The 22,638-nt window shown below is 40.9% G+C and overlaps 1 protein-coding gene across 1 annotated transcript in view; it reads left to right on the top strand.

Annotated features, from left to right (window-relative positions):
- Positions 1-22,638, top strand: part of CCDC148 (coiled-coil domain containing 148) — a 350,508-nt gene that overhangs the window by 153,399 nt on the left and 174,471 nt on the right. Inside the window, exons 8-9 of the mRNA XM_056110371.1 lie at positions 10,793-10,931; positions 15,468-15,674. Coding sequence (XP_055966346.1) covers positions 10,793-10,931; positions 15,468-15,674 — 346 coding nt within the window. The remainder of the gene's footprint in view (positions 1-10,792; positions 10,932-15,467; positions 15,675-22,638) is intronic.

The raw sequence follows: 22,638 nt of genomic DNA, 5'->3' as shown, positions 1-22,638 counted from the left end.
TTTCTTGCCCCACCTCAATCCACTAGTGGTTTACAGCAATCCCACTTCTTTTTAGAGGAGCACTATGCATGCCTGTACTTGTTTAAAGAGATAAGGAGTTTTCTTTAGGCCAATATCATTGTGACCATTTACCAACCTCTTATGTAATACCTGCATCACTATATTTAGGAGACACTTATTTATTATCTTTTTGTTTGTTTTCTGAAAAGTTGCCTTTACTTTGAGAAAATACAAAATGAACTTTAAACAATTAATACATACAGCCTTTAGTTACATAGACTTGTTTCTGCTGTTATAGTAATTGTTACTATTTTGTGTCTTTGCCTGCCACCATAGCCTGGCCACCTTCCCACCCATTTGAAGTAGTTTGATATCATAAAACCAGAGTCTTATAGGAGTGACTATGAAAAAAAGGACTAGCTAGGTTGCAGGTCATTTTAGGATCCTGGAATAAGGTGAACTGGCTTTGGTCCAGTTTGATTCTCATAGATTCTGGACCTTCTTGAAATTATGTTTTTTACCTCACTTCCTAGGAATTCATGATAAAATCATCTATGGACATCAATATTTGGTGGTGAGGCAAGAGGCTGAGATTGAAAAGTAGCTGTCACGTTCTTTGGTGATCTAAATTTCTTTAATATTCAGTATACTCAGTAAGTCTGTAAACTAAAGTCTTGGTATGCTTAATAAAGATGAAAATTACAAAGCACTTAAAAATTAGTTTTGGAGGGTCACACCTAGTAATTCTGAGGGGTTAATCCTGGCACCGCACTCAGAAATTATTCCAGATGTTGCCTGGGGGACCATATGGTATGCTGGGGATAGAACCTACGTCAGGTATATGCAAGCAAATGCCTTCCGCGCTGTACTATCTCTTCAGCTCCCTACAAAGCAGTTTTAAATGTGAAGCTTTAGGTAGTCAATAAGAATATAAATTGCAGGGGCTGGAGCAATAGCACAGTGGATAGGGCGTTTGCCTTGCATGCAGCCAACCCAGGTTCGATTCCCAGCATCCCAAATGGTCCTCTGGGCACCACCAAGAGTAATTCCTGAGTGCAGAGCCAGGAGTAACCCCTGTGCATCACCAGGGGTTGATGACCCAAAAAGAAAAAGCAAAAAAAATTGCAGAAAACTGCCAAAGATTTTCTTTTATCTAAAGATATTTTTACAACTCACAAAAGTTTCTTTCTTTCTTTTTTTTTGTTAAATTTATTTATTGAATTACCATGAGAAAAGTTACAAAGCTTTCAGGTTTAAATCTTGGTCATACAATGATCAAACACCCATCCTTTCACCAGTAATTATTTTTCACCACCAAGAACCCCAATATACCCCCCTCCCACCCCTCCCGATGCCTGTGAGGCAGATGATGTCTACTTAACTCTTTCTCTACTTTGATTATATTCATTATTTTGACAAGAGATGCACCATTAAAGGTAAAAGGTAAAGGCCCTCCCGTTGATCATCGATTTGCTCGAGTGGGCCCAGTAACGTCTCCATTGGAGACTTTGTTGTTACTGTGTCTGGCATATCGAATACTCTCGGTAGCTTGCCGGGCTCTCTGAGAGGGGCGGAGGAGTCGAACTCGGGTCGGCCATGTTGGCCGTTTGTAAGGCGAACGCCCTACCCACTGTGCTATCGCTAATATGCCAAACACAGTAACAACAAAATCTCCAATGGAGATGCTACTGGGCCCGCTCGAGATGCACCATTATTGTTTGGAATTTCCCCCCAACAATCAGAACTGCTGAAAAGGCATTGTTAAATAATTTGTTTTCTATTGCTGATTATGAAAACCATATGGGGGCTGGAGCGACAGCACAATGGGTAGGGTGTTTGCCTTGCACGCGGCCAACCCAAGTTCGATTCTCAGCATCCCATATAGTCCTCTGAGCACCACCAGGAGTAATTCCTGAGTGCTTGAGCCAGGAGTAAGCCCTGTGCAATGCTGGGTGTGACCCAAAAAGCATAAAAAAAATAGAAAACCAGATGATGTCGCGGCTGTGTGATTTTGGATTTCTGGTATTTTACTAATTAAGTCTGGAGGGATTTCTTCCAAGAGTCGGATAATTACGAGATTGGCTCTGGATTTGGTTCGTGAGCCTCTTGTGCCACGGCCATGCCGGAGAGCCGCTCTTGGGGGGGGGGGGGGACTCGTGGCCTCATTTAAAATTATCTCTGGGATTGGTGGGGGTGTAGAATGGGCACTGGTGGTGGGATGGGTACTCGATCATTGCATAACTGAAACCCAAGCACAACAACTTGTAAGTCTACAACTGTACCTCGTGGTGTAATAAAAAATATCACTAATTGGTGAATCTTTTATTGAAACAATGAATCTAATCAAAGCAGATAGAGTGTTAACTAGAATTCATCTGCCTCACAGGGACGGGGAGGGGTGGGGGGTGGGGTTTTATTGGGGTTCTTCATGGTAAAAAATAAGTATTGGTAAAGGGAAATGTGTTTGATATTTACATGACTGAGACATAAACCTGAAAGCTTTGTAACCTTTCCCACAGTGATTCAATAAATAAAAAAAAAATCACTAATAAAAAATAAATTTCACTAATAAAAAATAAATAAATAAAATGAAAAAAATTATCTGTGTAATTTACTTAAACCTGTCATAGCAATCACCAGAAAAGTAGTGAAATTAAACAAGAACTTAAGAAGGTAAGCTCTAACCCTAGACTCAGTTATTTAATATACATTTTTTTCTGTGTAATGAGAAGATGATGGTGTGATTAGGAAAGATAAATGTTCAGATTTGAATTCAGAAATGCAGATACATTATTTTTTATTTTATTTTGAAGACTAAGTAGAAAGTGAATACGTTGTTATTATGAAGAGGCTGTTATGTGTAAATCTGTCTCTTAGATTTGTTCTGTCCAGTGGCTCACTTATGTATAGTGGTGGGAGTTTCTCCCTCACAAACAGCCATCTAATGGAGATGAATGACTGCACCATTAGTGCTGCTGATATGAACATCTGCCTCAAGATTTAAGCTTGCAACTTTGGCAACTGCTATAAATGTTCTAAAAATAATCATACTATGGATGTTGATATGTCGTTTCCTTTAAGCATAATTTTCATTTTTACTCTATATATACTAGAAAAATGACTTATAATTTGTGTAATTGTGGCAACTGGAAAAATTATTGAAATGCAAAGTCTCTAAAACCAGCAAGGGTGAAATGGATGTGAACATTGTTCAAAGCAAACTTGGTCTGAAATATCTGGTTTTAATGTTATGTTATCATTACATATGTTTAAGTGGTTTAATGTCACTAAAATGGCATCTAATTAAAACATTCATGCAGTGTATAAAAATGCAGAGTGCCATAAATTCTCCTGCTGCCATACTTATTTATAGCACTGTGCACTGCTTAATGTGTGCTTTTATTTGCAAACATTTCTGTAAATGTTTGCTATTTGTACTTTTTCTTTGAAGACAGTTACAGTCTTGCACCACCAGTTAGCATGAGAGATAATCAAAGCAACTAGCTTAGAAGTACTTCTCCATTTACCAAAGAACTTAAACTATTTATGGGGGTGGGTGGTGGGGGATTATGGGTAGCATTACTTGTAGATAATTTTAGGGGGTATTGTAGAAACAAAGCTTAAACCCAGGGATTGTGAGAACAGGTGATTTGTAGGGTAATGTACTCAGGAGAAGGATTTTAAGGGAAGCGGGATAGAGGAGGATAGAAAGCAAAGACCTATGGAGCTTATTTCATTCGAAAAGAGCTGTAGTTTGCTTTGAAAGTGAAACACTAACAACATCCATTATATACATAAGTGACAATTGAAAATAACAGAAAATTTGTGGGGTTTTGTTTATGTTTTCATTTTTTTGTTATGCACTATCTCTTCAGCCCTAAGAACAGAAAGTTTGGACCCAGAGTCTGTCTCTAATTACTTTCTAGTATATACAGACACACACACAGACACACACACACAATCAACTTAAGGTTGACATTTAAAACTGTCTTTTATGTCCTTTGATTAAACAGTTTAAAAACATTAACAAAATTTAGTGCCAGAGAGGTAGTACAGCAGATAGGTCCCTGGCTTGTGTACTGACCCGGGTTTGATTTCTAGTATCCCATATATTCCCCTGAGCACTACCAGGAGTAACCTCTGAGCATCAAAGCGTGGACCCCATAATGCATTAATGAAGATATGTTATTTAAGTGTATTCTTTTCTATTGCTTGAAATGTGTTAATAAGATTTTATGTGACCAGCTCCTCTATTTAAATGTATTTAATGAAATCTTTAAGAAAGGACAAGAGATGTCAGCTTTTATAGATTGGAGATTGTTTGAAGTGGTAAATACATGCAGACAAATCTTTCCCAGGTTTAATCCTTCTTTTTGCACTGTTTTATTCAGAGAAATCTTTGACAGTCTATGCAGACTAACTGCTTATGATTGAACTGAAACACTCAAATGTGTTCAATGAATGAACTCATCTTCAATTATTTTACTATCTTGAGTGTCAGACTCAAGAACTGTGGAGTATGCTTCTTCCTGGTAGAACACACCAATTTTCTTTTATTTCCATTCTAAAGTTGTTAGAAAAGATTATCTTTTTTGAAAAAGATTTTTTTTCTTTTTTGCTGCTTATCAGAATAATGAAATACTTTACAGAATGTTGGTAACTTTGTATGAGGAAAGTAGAATTCTATTTAGTATCGCTTGTTTAAAGGGTGGTTTGTGCTCTTTACATTGTCAAAGTTTTTCAAGGGCATAGAAGACCTATTAGGAAAAGTTCTTTGAATTGCACAATTAACTTTTAAGTAGAAGACCCTAGTAGAAATAAACAATAGCAAGTCTCCATCTTGGATCAAAGATATATTTGTTGCTAATAATATTCTCTCTGATTGCATCTGTATTTGATTATTCCAATTTACTAAATAGGAATAATTATATGCAAATAAACTCAGCATAATAAAGACAATAATTCAGTTTAGAATTTAAGCTGGTACTGCAACATTTTCTTTCTACAAAGAGCTTTTCTTTCTATTTTTTTTTTTTGGTCATCCCAAATGGTACTCAGGATATTCTAGGGATTGTTCCTGCAATTCTTGGCCAACATGTGGGGATGGGGGTTTTCAGTGTTAAAGCTATAAATGCAGTGCTGCTTTGGCTCTTTGGTGCAGGTAAATAGTTGGATCATCTCAGTGATTCTTGAGGGGTCTCCAGGTTTGCATCCAGAGGTTCTTGGGTAACTATGTGTTGCTGAAAAATGAAAATAAGGTCAGCTGCATGCAACTCATGTGCCTATACTACCTCACTGCCTCCTAGAGCTTTCCTGTACTTCATATAGAACACATGCTGGCCAGTACCTTAGACTGTCCTGAAATCAGATAGGCCTGTTCAGCGTGGTGAACATGTTACTGGGAAGATGACTTGCAAGGACCCTACTTGCAAAATGAGTTCACTTGATCACTTGACTTTCTGTTAATCGTCGATTTGCTTGAGCGGGCGCCAGTAACATCTCCATTTGTCCCTCTCACATGCTAGTGTAGCACAATGGTGTCTGTTTGCTCTAGGAATACGAAGAGCCTCAAACCGATCGTTCATGATCTTGATGAAGAAGTCTGACCATCTGGTAGGTGGACGGCCACGCGGTCTTTTGACATCCCATGGAATCCAGTCGGTAACAGCTCTAGTCCAGCGGTCATCTTTAAATCTCATTACGTGACCAGCCCATCTGATTTTTGACGTTTTGGCAAATGAGACAGCTGATTCTTAATCGTCGACAGAGGTTGGAACTCTGGATTCTTTTTCTCTTTTGAGTGAAACGTGGAACGAGGCTGTTTCTCATAAACATTGTCTTCGTAAGATTCAGCTGTAGTCCTATCTTTCCACACTCACAGTCGAAGTTGGCCAGCATTTGTGCCGCTTGGCTGATGTTTGGTGTTATTAAAACAATGTCATCAGCAAAGCGGAGGCGGTGTAGTTGCCGACCATCTATCTTCACTCCAATTTCTTCCCATTCCAGTCGTTGCATGATGTTCTCGAGGGTGGCACTGAAGAGTTTCGGTGAAATGGTATCACCCTGCCGAACCCCTCTCTTGACATCAATGATTACTTCTTTGTAGAATGATGAGATCCTGGTAGTGAATCCGTAATACAGCTCACGGAGGCTCTTGATGTATTGAGCTTGAATGCCCTGATTGGCTAGGGCTTCAATGGCACTTCCGTCTCAACAGAATCAAAGGCCTTCTTTAAATCAATGAATGTTAGACAGAGCGGCATCTTGAACTCCCGAGAAACCTCAATGAGCTTGGTTATCGTGTGGATATGGTCGATGGTGCTGAATCCTTTGCAGAACCCGGCTTGCTTGCATGGTTGTCCTTCATCTAGTGTTCTGCCAATCCTATTTAGGATGACTCAAGTGAACAACTTGTAGATGACAGACAATAGGCAGATCCGGCGATAGTTGCCAATGTCATGGATGTCTCCCTTCTTGAACAGTAGTACAGTCCTGCTGGTTTTTCCATTGGGACGGAACCTTGCATTCAGACAGGTAGCGTGTGAAGAGCTGAGCCAGCGTATTGATGAGTACTGATGGCAGGTTCTTCAGGTGTTCAGGTCTGACCTTGTCTGGGCTGGGTGCTGTTCATTTCTTTACTGACGAAATGGCGTGTCGGATTTCGGAAGGGAGAACATTGGGAACGACATATCCATCCTGTGGAATTTGGTATATCGGCAAGTGGACATGGCTATCAAAGAGATTTGAGTAGAAGTCATGGATAATTTTCTCCATTGCCATTCTGGAGGATGTGATAGATCCATCAGGACGTCGGAGGGCAGTCATCTTGGTCTTGTGGTTGGCGAAGGACAGGCGAGCGTTATAAATACTTTTCCCGGCTTCTGCCGCATCTACCAGCACATCTACTCCTCTCTTTGAGGTCTTCCTTGATCGCATCTCTGCACTGCTTTGCGAGCTCGGACGTTAGCTTGCGGTTGCCTGAGGCATGTGCCAAACCACGTTGGCGAATAAGCTCAAGAGTTTTCGAAGATAGGGTTTTTTTTGTGAATATCTCTCGGCATTCCTCACACAATCATGGAAGTGCTAAACCAGTTGATTATATTCCTCATCAATGTCGTCAACAATGGCATCTTCCCATGTTGCCGCAGTAGAGCCAAAGAGCTCCCAGTTGGTGGTCGTTCTGGGAGTTCTCTTTTTAAACTTTGCAGTTTAAAAAGCCATTACTGATTTACTGATTTGCAGTTTAAAAAGCCTTTCTCCCCGCTCTGTGAAGTAGAGTTTTGCACGAAGGAGCTGGTGGTCCAATCCCGTTTGGAATTTTGGGACAACAGCGACATTGGTCAGGCAAAATTGTCGATTGAATATGATGTGGCCTATTTTGTTGTTGAATTGTCCACCGGGAGACTCCCATGTCCAACGTTTAGATTCGGCCTTCTGGAACTGTCAGTTACCATGGATGGTCTTGGTCGACATGATGAACTCAGACAGTCTCTCACCCTGTTTGTTCCATTCTAGGCCATGGGTCCCGATGTGAAGTTCGTTAGCTGATCTTCTCGGTCCTATCTTGGCATTAAAATCACCCACAATGATCTTGTAGAAGGTGTGGTCTTCTTTATAGAACTTCTCCAACTCCATGTAGAACTTCTCAATTTCTCCTTCATCATAATTAGATGTTGGTGCATAAACAACAAAGATAGAAACTGCAGGCAGTGAGCCACATTTATTCAAATGTAAACATCTGATTTGGGTTGTTAGGCATTCGGATGAATCAATGCTCATGGCCAAGTTTGTGTTGACAAGGACACGGACGCCTCCGACACCTCTTTTATCGCATGTTCCGAGGAACAATTCTTCTCCAGTGTCGAAAACGGCATGATGAGATTGGTGTCTTCTTGTCTCGGTCAGACCAATGATGTCATACTTGATCTTTCGCGCTTGTCCCATCAGGTCCTCGATGGATGCATCTGATGCTAGCATACATGCATTGAAAGTGCAGACGATCATTTTGTATTCCTTCATTGTGGCAGCCTAGTTCGGCCTTGAGATTTTTTTTTTTTTTAATTTATTTATTGAATCACTGTGGGAAAGGTTACAAAGCTTTCAGGTTTATGTCTCAGTCATGCAAATATCAAACACATTTCCCTTTACCAATACTTATTTTTTCCCATGAAGAACCCCAATAAAACCCCACCCCCCACCCCTCCCCGTCCCTGTGAGGCAGATGAATTCTAGTTAACACTCTATCCGCTTTGATTAGATTGTTTCAATAAAAGATTCACCACTATTATTTAGAGTTTACCCCCCCCCCCCCAAATCAGACATGCTGAAAAAGCATTGTGAAGTGATTTGCTTTCTCCAGCTGGGTTCAAGAATTAAATGTTGGTTTTGGATTTCTGCTATTTTACTTATTGACCCTGGAAGTATTTCTACTGAAAGTCAGATAGTTAAGAAATTGGTTTCTGTGTTCTGGAGTCGTGGCCGTGCTGGAGAGCCGCTCGTGGGGGGCAACTGGTGGCCTCGGTAGGGCGTGAAGGGCGGAGCGAAACGCCCCCCTTCCCATGAGGTTTTAGTCGCCCCCACACTCCCGGCTCATACCTGCTGTCCACAAGGCTCCCATGTGGCCGCCATCTTTCTTTCCAGAGAGGAGAGGGCGAATGGGGCAACACCCTTTCCCCTCCGGCAGACTTGATGGGCTGGATCAATGCATAGTCCATTCACTTTTCTGCTCCAAGCTGCTGGGTTCTGCATTAAGTCCTTGTGCTTCTGGGGCCATGGCCGTGCTGGAGAGCCGCTCGTGGGGGGCAACTGGTGACCTCGGTAGGGCGTGAAGGACGGACCGGAACGCCCCCCGACCCATGAGGTTTTAGTCGCCCCCACTCCCCCGGCTCATACCTGCTGTCCACAAGGCTCCCATGTGGCCGCCATCTTTCTTTCCAGAGAGGAGAGGGCGAATGGGGCAACACCCTTTCCCCTCCGGCAGACTTGATGGCCTGGATCAATGCATAGTCCGTTCACTTTTCTGCTCCAAGCTGCTGGGTTCTGCATTAAGTCCTTGTGCTTCTGGGGCCGTGGCTGTGCTGGAGAGCCGCTCGTGGGGGGCGGCCTTGAGATTTTATCGGCCTCTCCTTTCTCATCCTTCTCAATGCTGCCATATTGGTGAAGTCTTCAGGGTCAGGGGAATGAGACCCATTGTAGTTACTGGATTTGGCATATCAAATACACAACAGATAACTTGCGAGGCTCTGCCATGCGGGCGGAATACTCTCGGTAGCTTGCCAGGCTTTCCGAGAGGAATAGAGGCTCTTGGGGCAACCTCTAATCGCCCTTGTAGGTGTTACCATATTTGAACCCTATCAAATGTGGTACGGCAATTCCGGAAGATGGGTATTTAATGTCTTATAATCTGTCCCTGAGTCCGTTGAGCCTGGAGTCCAAGGTCTCAGAGTTCCGCTTATCTTGTTCTGTGGGGCTTCAGTTGTGCATGAGTCTCAAGTGGAGCAGCCACGTGGTCCAGAAAGCATCCTGGAGTGTGGCGAAAGCTGGGTAGTGGAGATAGTGTCGGATGTGAGGGCGATCTGGCTGCGACATCTGTCACCCCATTGATCACCAGGGTTGATTCGGCTGATCTGGCTGGCTAGGCGGGTGTCCCCTTCCTCCCTCACTGCTCCATGTGCGTCCCTTCCAAAGCTGCGTGCTTGGTCGAAGAGGACGGCCTTCCCCGAATAGAGACGGACGGTCTTCGGTCGAGGGTATACGAGTAGCTGCACTCCCCTGCTAGAACCTCCAAACAAGCAAAATGAGTTAAATCTAAAATTTAAATCTCAAATTAATCTAAAATTTAATGCCACTGACTAGTTTTTCACTCCAAATATCCAGTCTTAATGCACAAATCAAGAGATAAAAAGGGTATATAGCAGAAAATAGCTTTAGACATGCTTTTAAAGTCCATTCTTAAACAAATGCCTTCCTCAGGTTTTGTATTTTTTTTTGCTTTTTTTTTTTTTTTTTTTTTTTTTGCTTTTTGGGTCACACCCGGTGATGCACAAAGGTTACTCCTGGCTCTGCGCTCAGGAATTACCCACTGCGGTGCTCAGGGGACCATATGGTATACCGGGGATCGAACCCAGGTTGGTCGCATGCAAGGCAAGTGCCCTACCGGCTATGCTATTGCTCCAGCCCCACGTTTTGTTTTTTCTTTGTGTATGTATTTAATGTTTACATTTGTATTTTCCTCCAATCAAGACAGAGGAAACTTGTGGAAAAAAATTCTATTTAATCTGTGTAGCTAACAACTTATTTATCAATGCTTGTTTATTTCAATCATTGGCCTATATTTTTTAAATTATTGGCATCGTAAAGATAGAGTAATTTTTGTTTCTTACAAGACCAAACCCAGCAAGGTTCAGTGGCTACTTCTGGCCCAGTGCCTGGGAGTTGCTTCGGGTGGTGCTCTGGAGACTATGTTATTCTGGGGATTGATCCCAGGCTTCCTGCACACCAAACATGTGCTCCAGCCTGTCAAGCTATTTCTTCACCCTATAAAATAAATGTTTTATAACTATTACATATTATTGTCAAACTTCTTCAGAGTATGCCTGGAACTTAGAATAATACCAAATGAAGGGTTTAACATCCAATTAGAGAATTTAGAAACTTTTTTGTAATAGGCATTTTATTGAGCTATTGTACATTTAAAACTTAATTTTAAATACTTACTATCATTTGTTAGTAGCTTTCACATCTTAAGATGCTTCAAAGTCCATAATTTCCTCAACATTTTTGTTGCTTTCAGAAGCTTCCAGTTAAGTGAAGAAGACCACTGGATCTTCCAGGTGATTTTGAATCAATATCCTGGGGATCTCTGTGGCAGGAGGACCCTATATCTGGACATGTTGCAAAGATATTTTCCTCACAAATCCAGGCATGATTTGGTGAGTGCTGGACCTTATATACTGACAAATTAAATGTTTTATTTAATAATCATTAAGCAAAATACATTTTAAATGACTTGCTAAAATAATTTTCCTGTACCCTTGAAAATGGCAAGGCTATGAGTTGGATGTCTTATCACTTTTGGAAGTCTGGAAAGTCTGTAACATGGGAAACCTCTTTAGCAGCATTTGCTCCCCTGTGCTTCCTTACCCCGGAGAGTTTGCCTGTTACTCTCTGCTGGGTTTATCCCCAGGTGTCTAAACCTTCACTGCCTACCTGCCAAGTTTCTGCCACTTCTCAGGCTTAACCAAGAGTTGGATGCCTGCCCTTCCATCCACACTCCTCCTTGGATGTACCTCTTTGAATACCAGGGAAGCTGACACTGTCTTACCTCTGCCACACTTAATCTGCCACACTAAAACCTCTGACAGCCACACTTAATCCCCCAGGAAGGCCTCAAGGACAAATATCTAAACCCAGTACTCAAGAGTCATGACTACAATGTCCTTGACAAGGGTGTGGGAAATTGCTGTATTCTTTAATCAACATAATCACTAAGACAAAAGAGAGAAGTTACCATGCCCCAAGTTTTGTAAAACTTCACCTTAAAATATAGCAAGTAAACAAATCCAACTTTTAAATGAGTCATAGTATAAATGTTATGACATGCTGCAACTTTGTGACTACCTATCTAATTTGCCAGTCATACGTATAATTCCGACCTGGGCCGGTTCACCCCTCCTTAGGCAACCTGGTGGTCCTCCGCTCCCGGAGGGTCACCATATTGATGCCGAACTTAGTGCGGACACCTGATCGGCATAGCGCACTATAGCTCAGAACTCCTGGACTCAAGTGATCCTCGTGCCTCAGCCTCCCGAGTAGCTGGGACTACAGGCGCGCGCCACCACGCCTGGCCGGAGCGATAGCACAGCGGGTAGGGCGTTCGCCTTACAAGCGGCCAACATGGCCAACCCGAGTTCGATTCCTCCGCCCCTCTCGGAGAGCCCGGCAAGCTACCGAGAGTATTCGATATGCCAGACACAGTAACAACAAAGTCTCCAATGGAGACGTTACTGGGCCCGCTCGAGCAAATCGACGATCAACGGGAGGGCCTTTACCTTACCTTACCTTACGTATAATTCCACAAATAAAATAGTTGAAAGAAGTGTTCCTGTTATCCTTTTATTTTTTCAGAAGATGAAGGAATTAAAAGTTACCTATTTAATTTGACCATCATCTCCTATCCTCTTTCCCCAAAACCAACAATTATTTGTCTTCATCCTGGTCTTTATTTTCAAAAGATTTGTTCATATTATTTTAAAAAATAATCACCTCTAATTTTTATCTGAATTTCTTTAATTGGACATCTTTCCCCTTACATTTTAGACTATATTTGGCAGTGTTCAGGTTACCATGCAGTGCCAGGAGTCAAATAGCAGTTCCTGATTGTAAATCATTGTGCTCCAACCCTTCTCACTATCTTCCCTGTCTATCTAGTTCTTTGCTTTTATTCCCTGATGATTCTCTCTCTCTCTCTCTCTCTCTCTCTCTCTCTCTCTCTCTCTCTCTCTCTCTCTCTCTTTCCCTCTCTCTGTATGTGTGTGTGTATGTGTGTTGAGGGAATTGAATCCAGAACCTCACAAATGCATATACATGTTGATTCTATTTGCTTTTGTGACCAGCTATCATTTTTCCTTATAGACTTTTGGTTTTGCATACTATAAGCTTACATTTACTTCTTTTTACGGTAGGGGGGATTGTTTGATCTACACCTCACGGTGCTCAGTGCTTATCTGCTTCTCTGTGCTCAGATACCACTCCTGGAAATGTTTAGAAGAGCACAAGCTGTTCTGGGGATTGAACTTACCCCTCTACTGTCTATCCAGCCCCTACATTTATCTCTAACATTGGGTTAGTTAGTATGTGTTTTTTCATGTCATATTTTAGTTTCTTAGTGTTTGACAAGTTCTAAGTATATTTTTGTGTGTTTTGGAAGACAGTTAAAAGATAAAGATTTACAAAACATATTCTAGTAGCTTACATTTGCCTTAATCACAGCCTTGGCTGTTAGATTGTGTGTCTAATTAGCACACATAAAGTATTCTTTTAGCAGGGCATAGCCTGCCCTACTAGATACCTAGCTACTTAGCAATGTATTATGATTGTAGACATTTCTGGTTCTCTGTACCTGAATTTTCTTTTTCTTTTCTCTTCTTTCTTTTTCTTTTATTGAGTTACCTTGAGATACATAGTTACAAAGTTGTACATGATTGGGTTTCTGTCATACAATGTTCCAATACCCATTCCTTCACTGGTGTACATTTCCCACCACCAATGACCAATGTCCCTCATTTCCATTCCATCCCTCCCCACCCCCCTCCAGCCCACCCTCCTCCAGCTTAACTCTATGACCAGCACTTTTCTTCTTTCTCTTATTCTCTTTCTTTCTCTTTCCTTTTGGAAAGAGCTGGAGCGATAGCACAGCGGTAGGGCGTTTGCCTTGCACGCAGCCAACATGGCCGACCCGAGTTCGATTCCTCCGCCCCTCTCGGAGAGCCCGGCAAGCTACCGAGAGTATTTGATATGCCAGACACAGTAACAACAAAGTCTCCAATGGAGACGTTACTGGGCCCGCTCGAGCAAATCGATGAACAACGGGAGGGCCTTTACCTTAGGGCCTTTTACCTCTTTCCTTTTGTGCATTATGATTTTCAATACAGGTACTAAAAGGTTAGCATCTTTGTACCTTTACCTACTTTCAGCACTCAGTGTCCAGGGGTTTCACTTACTTCTTGGCACAATAGCCTGAATTTTTGGCAGGTTAATTTCTCAGTGAACTTGGTCGCAAGATTATGGAGTTCACCACCAGAGGCCTGGTGGTGATATTGGAGTGTGAAGCGATTGGCAGCTGAAGTTCTGTTTGGGTGGGCACTGGGCTGATCTGCACTGCTCTGGTGTGCCCCGGATGTCTCAGCCATAAGTGGTTGTCCAAATACTTCGGTAACTGGTTGATCTCTTTTAAGATTTATTAATGAGTCTCTGGAGCAGAGCCAGTAGATGAGCTTACATGATGGCACCAGAGGTGGTTCATGGGCATTACTGCTGGTGTTTCTGGTTGTACAGGGAGGTGGGAAAGGGTAACCCATCCAGACTTTAATAATCCTGGTGATTTCAGTAACAAAGACAGGCATATCTAAATTTTTTGGCAGTTTATTTTCTCGATGAACTCAGTCCCAAGATAATGAAGTCTGGCCAGAGGCATGGTGTTAATTTTCGAGTTTCCAGGACAACATTTGGTTCCAACACACTTCCGTTCTCTATTCTCTTCCTGGTATTCCCTCCACCCCTACCCAGAACTACAAAAAGCTGCACAGGAACTTGGTCGTGTGTTGGGAGTGTGTATGAGGCTCCTGAGGCCAGTGGAGGGCAAGACATGCACATGCACTGGGCTGGAGTTTTCACATGCTTCCATATGAGAGTTTTCTACTCATATTTTTTTCACACATCTTTTTGCCTATTTTGTGTTGTTTGTTATTTTGTTATATGAGTACTCTACATGTGAAAGAAAAATTTGCTTAAACATTTAGGGTTGAATAATATCAATAAATTCTGAGACATGGCCTTAACGGTAAAGGTAAAGGCCCTCCCATTGATCATCGATTTGCTCGAGCGGGCCCAGTAACGTCTCCATTGGAGACTTTGTTGTTACTGTGTTTGGCATATCGAATACGTCACGGGGAGCTTGCCAGGCTCTGCCGTGCGGGCGAGAGACTCTCGGTAGCTTGCTGGGCTCTCTGAGAGGGGCGGAGGAATAGAACTCGGGTCAGCCATGTTGGCTGCGTGCAAGGCAAACGCCCTACCGCTGTGCTATAACTATATTGTAATTGACTCAAAACTTCAAGGGTACATATTTGTATAAGTAGCATTTTGGATCACCTAGAAAGATTTTCCAGGCCCTCTCAATTCCTATTGCCCCTTTCCAGATCCTGGGGTTTCCTATGGGAAATTCCTTGTCTACAGGAACCACTGGGACCCATATGAGAATGTCATGTCCCTCAGATACTTGGGTTGGTACAAAAGAAAATGCCACTACTATACCCACTCTAAGTTTAGACGTTTTAACATTTAAATGTTTTAGTACCCAAGGCCCAAACTGACTTTTCAGGGTTACCATAACATCTTTTAATGATTATCAGGAGATACTTAACTGAAGTTCTTGAAGTAAATATTGAAACGCCAAATCTGATTCAAAGAGAGAGTATTTTGAAAATTGTATGTAGGGTCAGTAATGTTTTCTAGTCATAGGATTGCTGCCTTTAGAAATGGCACTTACTTCAGGATTGCCTGTCAGACTCTAACCTATATGGGAGTAGATATTGAATGACTGGGCCTAAACTCAACTCTCTGAGGCTTGCATATACTAATGATTTGTCTCCAACTTTTAAAAATTACTGGTTTTAACACATATATTTACTTTTCACAATGTCACTGTCTCTAGTCGCACTTCCATTTAAGTGTTCATATGTTCTTTTCAGGTTGAACATGAGAAACATTGTGACAGATACCGCTTTGCAAGGGAACAGAGAAGAATCCTGATTTTCAATTGGAACAAGAACAGGAGAGACTTTGTCCAGAAGGCTGTGCTGACACTTGCAGAGGCTTGTGCGACTCATGAAATGGAGAGCACATTAGCCAAGGACAGAAAAAGGCAACAGGAACTCTGTGCTGATCTGAAAGCCAAGGTAAGACGATTGTAAAAAGTGTTGCACATTTGGCTGTGTACTCATTGAATAACCCATATTTCCCTTTGGTTCAAACCCAACCAAAAAGTTCAGCTACACACACAAACACATACACACACACATACACACACACATGCATACATGCACTTTTACACCTCTTGAATAAAATGAAATTGAAATTACAGTTCTTTTAGGTCCAGGTAGTCATCAATTTCCTATAGAGGGCTGGAGATTTAGCACAGTAGGCATAGTGCTTACCTTGCACGTGCCTTTCCCTGGTTCTGTTCCTACCATATATATTTTCCGAAGCCCTGTCAGGAGTAATCCTTGAGCATAGACTCAGGAGTAAGCCATGAGCACTGCTAGTTATGGTTTTGGTTTTTTGAATTTTTGTTTTGAGGCCACACCCAGTAATACTCAAGGCTTACACCTGGCTTAGCACTCAGTAATCACTCCTGATGGTGCTCAGGGGAACTTGTGGGATGCTGGAGATCAATCCCAGGTCAGCTGCATGCAAAACAAATGCCGTACCTGCTATGCTCTCACTCCAGCCCCAAGCACTGCTAGTTATGGCCAAAGACCAAAGTAATTTCCTGTAGGTCAACCTAAAGTTACTATAACAGAGTGGATATAACATTTTTTGTTTATTATGACTTTTTTGTGTGTGTGGAATTTCCATTCAAGTTTTACCTTGTCTGTACTTTATCTTTCACTTTCTTAACATTGTGTTTTAATAAACAAAATCTAATTTAAATTAGGTGTTGTTTTAATTTGATCTTTAAGTGTCTTTGCAATAGAAAAAACTATTTTTTTTTTGTTGTTCAGTTCTACAAGTTTTGGCAATCAACCCACAATCAACATATAGAATTGTTCTATCATCTCTTAAAATGCCCTTTTGTAATCAATTCTTCATCCAACTCTAGTTGTCACAATGACTTGATCTCTGTCCCTCTGGTTTGCCTACTGTAGAATCTTATAAAAATGTAACGAGACATTATGTAGATGACATTTGACTCTGATGGTTTTTCCATAGCATAATGCATTTGGGACACGTGTTGTATGCATAAGAGTCTGTTCTATTTTATTGCTGAGGTAGTACTCTAAGATGTAGATTTATCACAGTTAATCTATTCCTCAGAGAGTGGCCACTCTTGTTCCTTCCCCTCCAGTAGATTCTTACTTGACAAATGCAAACCTGATAAAGAGACACTCTGCTTTTTTGGTTCAACCTCAGTCTCAGGCAAGACCTATGTCCCAGGGTCTTTTTTTTAAAAATTTTTATTTATTTTTGCTTTTTAAAAAAAAATTATCTATGTATTTATTTTGAATACCCATCCCTCCACCAGTGACCGTTCCCGACCACCTTGGATCCTAGTATCCCTCCCATCTCCCACCCTCCACCCCATCCCACCCTGCCTCTGTGGCATGGCATTCCCTTTTGTTCTCTTTCTCCCATTGGGTGTTGTGGCCTGTATAAGAGTTAAGCCTGGTTTTCAGGGAGAAAACGTTGGATGATTTACTTTCCATTGATCACCTTGCATATAGGGAGATGGTTTGGAGTAAAAGTCCTGGTTCCTGCATACTCGAGCTATGCTTGTAGAGGCTCATGGTCACCAGGGTTTCATCTGGAGGAGGCAGGATGCGGCACCTACCCCATCTGGGACTTCCCGGTGATCTCGGCTCTCTTTGGGACCTGGTGCATTCTCCGGGAGCTGTGGAGCCCCCCTCTCCCCCCCCCCCCCGCCGCCTTTCTTCTCTGTGGCTGTGTGCTGTAAAGATGGCTGTCCCAGGGTCTTAACCCACTCAAAGCTCCTGCCCCCAAGGCACACAGACTTTACTTTGGATTTGGGTGGTTCTGGTGTGGAAGGGAGCTTACAATCCTTTCTTCAGGAGAAAAAGGGTTCTTTGTTTCTGTTTCCTAATTGAAGTGGATCTATACTTGTGTTCTAGCAAATTGCTGTTATCTTTCCTCATTCTCAGTAGTTTTGGTTCTTAGTATTTAATCTTTTCTTGCATGTCTGTAGTACCATAGGCAGTTCCTTCGCTTACATATGCTGACCCAACTTCCTTAGGAGAATTCTGTTAGGTTTTTGCAGAAAAGACTCTGAGGGGGAGTCAGTTCCCTTACGTAGGGCTTCTACCAATTCATGTTCATAGTGTGCCATAGCAGCCAATTTATAAAATTCAGTTATTAATTCATTACAGGATTTATTTGTGGCCTTACTCACTTCTAAGGCGATCTTGTCTTCTCTAGGTGCTCTACCTTAGGTCATCCAGTTCTTAGATTGCTTCTCTCTTAAATCTATCTTAAAACAATTTTTTGTTTGTAGTATCATTCCATACAATGTTATCTTCAGGTGCATATTATTATAAGTTAGCATTTGCATGTTAGATACATCTAAAAGCCTGATTCTATCATTCACTATACAGTTGATTCCTTTATCTCATTAACCTGCTTCTGTTCCCCCAATGCTTCTGGTAATCACTAATTTGGCTTATAATCTGATCCTTTTGTTTTATTTTGAATATTTTTGCCTACTACTTTGCTTTTATTAAAAATGAGAAAACAAATGAATGAGATTTGCACCACTGTAGTGAAATCATATGGCCTTTGTCTTTCTTTGTCTCACTTATTTCACCAGCATAAAATCCTATAGGTTTATCTATGCTGTTAAAAATGAGTTCAAAATTAAAATAAAATAAAAATGATTTTACTTTATTTTATTTTAAAAGAATAGATGAACCAGTGATAGGTTCATCTATTCTTTTAAAACTGAGTAGTTTGGAGCCAGAGAGATAATGTAGTGGGTAAGGCACTTGCCTTGCAAACAGCCAACCTAGATTGGATTCCTGACAGCTCATATGGTCCCCTGAGCATCACCTAATATGGCCTCAAAACAAATCAAAACAAAACATTAAGAAATAAAACTTAATGGTATTAATTTATATATACATACCACATTTTTTTTATCCAGACTTTTATTGTTGGACTGTATTGCTCCAATTCTTGGTTGTTATTGCAACAAAATGGAGTGTATACCTCTCTCAAATTAGTGTTTTTCTATACTTTGGTTAAATTTTTATAAATGGGATAACTAGATCACATGGAATTTCTATTTCTATTTTAATTTTTAACTACTCTCCACACTCTTTTTTTATAGCTATCTCTGCTTAGAAGATCTGGGTGTCAATTCTAAGACTGGAATGCATGCTACATATGCTATAGAAACCTGGGTTTAATCCTGGACATACATGTTCCCTGAGCACCTCCAGCATTTCTGGGTGTGATCCCCAAACCAAAACCAAACAAAGTCCTAAGTTATCTTATTACCTTGTGACCTCTGATCTCTGATGAATTTGTGGTACATGTGGGAGTAGCATTCATTCCAGCTATCTGCATGTTAGCTAGAAATTTGAAGGTCCTAATAAAATAGTATTTATCAAACTTCTATGTGCCTCATTTAAGAAGTTATTGACTAGAAATCATTTTTAGAGGCATCTTGCTCAAAAAATTTTCTGCTTAATGGGACTCCAACTAGAGGTAGGTGGAATTTTCTTGCCCCTTCAAAAAAAGTGAGACGATAATGAGAATATAATAGAGTAAAAGACATAGCTAATCTTATGAAAACGCATATGGCATGTATTGTATCTATGGCACATATTTCCAAAAGCAGTCCAGTTAGTAATTAGGAACCAGCATGAACTCCAGCAAGGTTTACATGGGAGTGATAGGAACCAATCAAGAAAACTCTGTTGTCCTCTCCTGTCTTCCATGTCCATTCTCAATCAACAGACTTCCTTGGTCTAAGCTTCCAGAGAACAAAACCAGATGCCATCTCCTGAATGAGAAGAATTGACAAAGCTTTTGAAAGTGGACAATTTCAATTAGAATCAACCAGATTTTTTTGTTTGGTTTGGGGTTTTTATTATTATTTTAGAACACACCCAAAGCTTTCCAGCTCAGGGTTTATTCCTGGTCTTTGTTCAAGGATCACTGATGGTGGGTCTCCAGAGTCCAGATAGGATTCTGGGGATTGAACCTGAGTTGACCACGTGCAAGGCCAGTGCCCTACCCTTTGTACTATTGCTCTGACCCCCATCAAAGATTTTTTTAATGTAGAAAAATGCCCCAACTTTTGATACAATTCTAGGATTAAAATTATTAAATAAGTGGGCCAGAGTAGTAATACAGCAGGTAGGGCCCTTGCCTCGCATGTGGCTAACTAGGGTTTGATCCCCAGCATCCCATATGGTCCCTCGATCACCACCAGGAATAATTCCTGAGTGCAGAGCCAGGAGTAACCCCTGGGTATCGCCAAAAAAATTAAAATTCAAAAAATAAATTTGTTATATAATAAAGCTCCAATGTGAAAAATCAGTAAATATAAAAAATCAATTTATGTGAAAAAATTTTTTAATCTGATTGTGGGGTTAAGTCCTTGTCTAAGAATTTGTTAAGCTGTTTGTTTCTAGTTGAGCCATATGTGTTATCATTTTTGTTTATTGAGTTTATTTGGCTTCTATATTACTTTCCCATTCCAGCACACACATAATTTGGTGTGCTTCTACTGGAACTTCAGTATTGAGGAAGTAGGAGGTGTCCAGAGACTTCAGGATCTATGGTCTGGGCATTAGTTGGCATGATCAGGAGAGGTTACCCACCAGACTCCAAAAAACATCAGTCTGGGCACTAGGTACCTGAAATTATTCGCACTTTGGCATCACTACAGAGAATATTCATGAAACAGTGGAGTTGAGCCTGTGGCATGACTGCAGAGATGGACTGTGGGTGTGGCTACAGAGGCTTTGGCTGGATGGGTATTCGATCTGTCCTACCTCCTGACAGCACTCAGGAGTTTTCAGCTGTGGGCATCCGTGCTTCAAAGAGCTTTAACTGCTTGGTTTGCATCTCCTGGGATATTTAGTTGGGAATTGGTAGAGCAGGGCCAGTGGGTGAGTCAACATGGCAGCGGCTGTGGGAGATGGGATTTTGTTTTTTAGTTTTTGTTTTTTAATAACTTAAAGTTACCATGAAATCCTTTGTAATCCAAGAATAAGCCCGGGGTTCTGCTTAGTTTTCATCTAGTGACAGTAGAGACATCTGAATGGTGGGAAAAAAATAATGCTGTGTTCTGATTATTTCCCCCATGACATGGTGTTCAATGCATGTGGAATGCACTATACCTCAGGCATTCTAATGCAAAGCTTGGTGGGCACTTTCAGATTTACCCTGCCTCACAAATCAAGTTATGATGTGCTGGGGTCTCTGCAGAGCACCCACCCACAGAACTTAGGGATATGGTTTCTGGAGGCAATGTAATATAGCATCTCCTCAGGGAAGCATAGTTATAAGATGGCAAACATATTTCTGAACTTTTGAAGATGAAGCCCTGAAAGAGAAAATGTGGGCAGAGAATGGAAAATTGGAACATAAATTTGGTAAAATGGATTCTACTTCTTTAGAGATAGTGTGATCATTGGAGGCTGTTTTTTTTTTATTAAAAAAAAACCCAAGGCTCAATAAATTAGAGCTGGAATAAGAAATGTATCATAAAAAAGAAAGTTGCAACCATATAAATTTTATATTTAAAATATTAAATTGGTTTTAGGATATTTTTTTAACCAGGAAGGAAACATGGAGATTTATCTCTATCCTTTATTTTATGAGTCTGAAAGTTGAAGTCCTGAAAGATGAAGTGACTTACTTTAGGTTCACACCAACTCATTTGATTTGAAATTCAGTATTATCTGGGCCCTACACAGTTTTGTACATAACAATCTTACAAAATAATAGAGGATATTTATTATACTGTGGGCTCCAATGTGCTATAAAATAGGCCCACAGAATGTGAAAAATATTATTGCATTGTATCATAAATTTGACCTTTCTAAAACTTAACATGCTGGCTATAATAAACATTAATTAAACATTTAACCATAATTTTCTTCTCAGTCATGGCATTTAAAAAGGCTTTTGGGAGATGATTTCAATGATTCATGTCGCTTAAGAAATATGTAAAAGGAACTTTGAAATAATGAGCTCTCTCGTGTTTTATTTGGGTTTTCTCTCAGTAATAGGTATTGTAGCAAGCAGAACAGTTGAGCCTCTAACTGGAGAAATTAGGAAAGAACAAGAAGTAAAGCTCTCCTCCTACAAAACCTGCTCTTCAGTCCTCCCCAGGATCCCAGACACCAGCCCCTTCCAAGCATCCGGTTAGTCTACTCTGTTAGCTGTGCGCTTGTTTCTGTAGAGCCCATGTTTATCTAAAGCCCAACTGGGGACCCTCCCTACCAGATCTGTCTCACAGTTAATATTCTTTATATCCATGTTGAGTGATGATGTGCAGCTAGAAAAAAGTCAGCTTCTTCTGCACTCTCGGTGCTACAAGAGAGGCTTTCATATTGTCCGTGATTCACTTTGGACTGTTTTGAAGTGTCACCAACCCTTCCAAGTCCTCCGTGAATGCTATATAACCTCTCCTCTCAACTCCCAGGAGAAAACATATCTACTGTGTAAAATCAGTGAAGTGTAGTCATGGAAATGTGAAATGGATTCTATAATTTCTCTCTCCCTGCCTTTTTGCCTCCCCACCATCCCCTGTCCCATCTTTCTGTCTCCTCTTTCTCTTCTGATGCAGGTTGTGATACCCTGTACATATTCACACCTAATTCTTTTCCCTAAAGTTTGAAACTCTGATGTAACCACTCTAGAAACTTAATTCTATTGATTGAGTATTTTCCTTATGGTTCTTTCTCAGACTCTCTTGATTTAGATTTTACTTATCTATTATTATTATCATTATTATTATTATTATTATTATTAAATCACCATGAGCACAGTAACAAAACTTTCTTTTTTGACTCCAAGTTATATTTTAACTTCTGGGAAGTTCCTGTATTTACCATGTCATTTTAAACTCATTTGAAAGAAAAATGTCTATCATTTTCTCCAGGACTTCTGATC

This window comes from Sorex fumeus, unplaced genomic scaffold (assembly GCF_029834395.1).
Source record: "Sorex fumeus unplaced genomic scaffold, SorFum_2.1 ptg000009l, whole genome shotgun sequence".
Classification (NCBI taxonomy): Eukaryota; Metazoa; Chordata; class Mammalia; order Eulipotyphla; family Soricidae; genus Sorex; species Sorex fumeus.
Note: the sequence above shows the minus strand (reverse complement) of the source record. Positions and strands in the feature narration are given on the sequence as shown.